We start from the raw sequence: 3,882 nt of genomic DNA, 5'->3' as shown, positions 1-3,882 counted from the left end.
TTTGTGCATATTTCAACCCTAAATTCATGCCCTAGTCTAATTTGCAACTCTGAACTTCAAAACCGATTAGAATACACCCCTAAACTCTCTATACCGTTTATTCTACCCCTTGACTCCCTCAGAAGGTGGTTTTGGTGTGACGTGGCATCCAAATTGGCAATTGTGTATTGACGTGGCATCTGGTCCACATGTCATTCTAACAAATGCAAACATCAGGGGCAGTATGCAGTTATTGTTTTGCTTAGGGCTAAATTGCAAAAACAACAAAAAGGATTAAGGATTCTTCATGGATGCTCTGCCCACCGCCAACAAGCGTCTGATGCCATTCTGCGGGTGTTTAGCTGCTTCTTCGGGCCTCTCCTCCTGCCGGCGTCTTACTCCCATGCGAGTTCGATGTCCGGCGTGAGCGCCTCCTCCACCGCCTTAGACTTAGTCTCCTACATCCCATGGACTACTTTCAACCCCTGCCCCCGCCTCACCACGGCAATGCCGCTACGCTTCCGGCCGCGCGCTCGTTGAAACGGTACTGTATGACGTAGCAGCTTCGGTCGCTGCATCCTGAGGTCATCCAGCTCTATCTCGGCCTCCGTGATGAAGCGGTGGGAGAACCAGCAGGATCCCTCATCTGCACGGGTTCGGCAGCGGCTCAGCACCCTGTTGTCGCCCTGGCCAAGCTCCCCGGAGAGGCGATGATGAGCGTGGTCGTCCGATTTATCAGAAATAATCATCATCAGAAATAGAATGATTTCCAGTGTTATTGTGCATATACGCTACTTACAAAAGCTACAAATCGACCAGCTTCGTGCGAGGTAGTTTCGTACAGTCACAAAATTGTTCGATGGAGAGCTAGCTTCGTATGATAAGTGGGACCGGCACTATTTTTTTTTGGTGAGTAGGATGCCACATTGCGTTGACAAGTCAATATGGATGCCATGGCACACGAAACCACCATCCAGTCGCTCCGAGGGGGTAATATAAATGGTATTTATAGTTTGATTGTGTCCTAACCGGTTTTGAAGTTCAGGTTTGTAAATTAGACTAGGTCATGACTTTGGGGTTGAAATGTGCACTTCTCCCCTCTATTTTAGCTTATGATCAACATCATCAGCCTGCTTCTGTGAGACTCTTATCTTCTTCTGGGTCTTTTCAGTCATCATTAATATACTGTATATTTTTGTTTCAATATGGAGTCCTAATAATGTCATAAATTTCTATTCTGCAAATGAGCTGCAAAAGAAATAGAAAAATGTGCCAGTTTCAAGAAAAATCTCTACGTAACGTAATGTTCGGATTGCAACCTTTTGAAGCTACATGTTTGTCACCATCCTATCATTAGTTCATAGACAAAAAAGCAAGCTAGCAAACATCATTTTGAACAGCAAACATTGTGATGGGTGATGTATTCATAACAAGGTGATATATTTGAATTTCATACAGATAAGCCTCCAATTGAGGAATTGCACCAGTTTCTGGAGTTCCAGCTTCCAAGGCAGTGGGCACCAGTTTATAGTGACCTCCCTCTCGGTCCTCAGAGGAAAAAGCAAAGCAGTGCATCTTTGCCAGTAAATTTTATTGGTCCAACACTTTATGTTTGCACCAACATGGTATGCACACTTTTCATATTGGCATAACTGAAACATTGTTCATCTATCTATTTCCTTGTTTTTATCCTTTTTATGTGGTGTCATGATCTCTTAAACGTCAGCATAGAAAGTAGACATAGGTTAGGATAAGTGTTGGAGATAAAATACTTCATATTTATGTGATCATTCAAATTCTTATTCTACTGTGCAGAGAATTTATAGTGCCTACCTTTCCATAAACAATCTGGTCGTTAGCTTAGACAGTTGATCTATCTGATTATCAGCTGATGCTCTTATATGTTGCAACTCACAACTGAAGTCGGATCACATGGCTAGATAACTATGAACCAATTATCACTCAAGAGCGAGATCTAGATAGAGGGATAAGATAATGCATTTCCTGAGTGAAACAAACAGTACAAAGGGTAAAGATAAATTGATGGAATGTTAAGTGGGAAAGCCCCAGTGAAACTGCAAAGCGCAAAAATCTGAAACTGGGAAAAATATTCTAGGCTAGTACTTTTTTGATCCAATCCTGGTGGCATTGTTAAAACTGGATGCGCTGGTACTCTATTTGGAATTACATCAATCACATTTATCTTGTAACCTATGAATGGCAGGATTGGCTAGCGCTAGTTTATTTGGAAATGATGAAAACAGTGGTAGCATTAGAATAGGGCATATTTAGATTTTGTTGAATTGATTCAGAAATTTCAAGCTCCTACAAGAACTAAATATTGAAATAAGTTGTCGATCAACATTGCACACTACATACAGAATATACAAGCTTATTATTATATTGACAGTTTCCACCCAGTTGCAGGTTTGATGATATTTTTACCAATTCTCTTCGGTTTTTTGAGCAGCTTTATAACTTTGGTGCAGGTTGATGTGGGCAAAAGACCAATTACGGGGCTCCGGTTGTTTCTTGAAGGAAAGAAGAGTAACAAATTAGCTATCCATCTCCAACATCTCTGTTCTCTTCCCCAGATTATCCAGCTCGAAGATGACCCTTACAACAACCGAACTCCAGAACCATTTGACCGCAAATACGTGGAACCCATAGGATCGTGGAAGCGTTTCTCCCACGTCTGCACAGCGCCTGTGGAGTCAGAGGACGCCTCCATCGTCACAGGAGCACGGCTAGAAGTGATCAGCCAGGGCTTCAAGAAGATACTGTTCCTTCGGCTGCACTTCTCCAAGGTCGTGAACGCCCACTCCGTCAGGCAGCCCGAGTGGGAGGGGTCCCCGAACCTAATCCAGAAGTCAGGCCTCATCTCGACGCTCATCAGCACGCATTTCTCCACGGCGGTCCAGAAGCCGATGCCCCGCCCTGCCGACGTGAACATCAACTCGGCGGTGTACCCCGGCGGCCCGCCCGCCCCGGTGCAGCCCCCAAAGCTTCTCAAGTTTGTGGACACGACGGAGATGGTGCGTGGGCCGCAGGACCTGCCGGGGTATTGGGTGGTGTCAGGCGCCAAGCTGCACCTCGAGAGGGGCAAGATATCCCTGCGGGTGCGGTACTCGCTCCTGACGGCCATGCTGCCCGACGACGAGGATTACCCGCTTGATGACGAGTTCTAGGATCCCCTAGAAAACAATCAGAATGAAACGACTCCTGTCGTCATCCCTTCATTTGTTATGTGCGGCTGACCGTGAGGGCGTGAGCGGGTGAAAGATTTAGAGTTTTCGTTGCGCCCGTGCTCTTGTTGTTAGTTTCCGTTGTATACAATTGTGGGTTTTTCGTAGTAATGAGTGCTGTGTCCTGAAATGGAGGGAGAAAAGGAAAATTTGTTGTTTGTGGCGTGGGACTTGAGTTGAATAGGCTAGGTGACAGATTAAATTATTTGTATATATACAAAATGCAACAGGGAACTGTTTTGGTTTTGCATTGTCAAAAGGTTCAGGTTAAAGGAAATTGTTGTTGTGGTGTGAACTTGAGTATTATTCCTGCATTTGCTGAAGAATGCTAAAATCGGTGTTTGCTGAAGCTGTATTTTCCAGCAATGCAATGTAATTTGTTTATTAACGATATGTCTGGTGCTGCTTGTGATGTGTGCTTTCAAAATTTCTTTATCGGACTATCTGGATGCCATATCTTGGCGGTTGAACTCCTTGGGGTTCCTTTCTGTTGGTTCGGTTTATCGCGCCTCTGTGAAAACCGTCACTCCCTTTGAAGATTAAGATTTTGTGTGATGGCTGCAGTGGGATTGCTTCTCTTCGCCAAGCTGAATGCTCTTGCCGATGGGTTATGATGTCACATATGAGGAGACGCCTTTTCTGATTAGTGTTCACGACA

At 44.6% G+C, this 3,882-nt stretch overlaps 1 protein-coding gene across 1 annotated transcript in view; it reads left to right on the top strand.

Annotated features, from left to right (window-relative positions):
* The window catches only part of LOC123080891 (MACPF domain-containing protein At4g24290), a gene marked incomplete at its 5' end in the record, with an annotated part of 6,956 nt that extends 3,339 nt beyond the window's left edge, over positions 1-3,617 (top strand). Inside the window, 2 exon segments of the mRNA XM_044503832.1 lie at positions 1,438-1,604; positions 2,469-3,617. Of these exon segments, the coding sequence (XP_044359767.1) occupies positions 1,438-1,604; positions 2,469-3,167 (866 nt within the window).
* Positions 3,618-3,882: the final 265 nt, after the last annotated feature.

The sequence above is a fragment of the Triticum aestivum genome, chromosome 3D, assembly GCF_018294505.1.
Source record: "Triticum aestivum cultivar Chinese Spring chromosome 3D, IWGSC CS RefSeq v2.1, whole genome shotgun sequence".
Taxonomy (NCBI): Eukaryota; Viridiplantae; Streptophyta; class Magnoliopsida; order Poales; family Poaceae; genus Triticum; species Triticum aestivum.
This window is presented reverse-complemented; position numbering and strand designations above follow the sequence as displayed.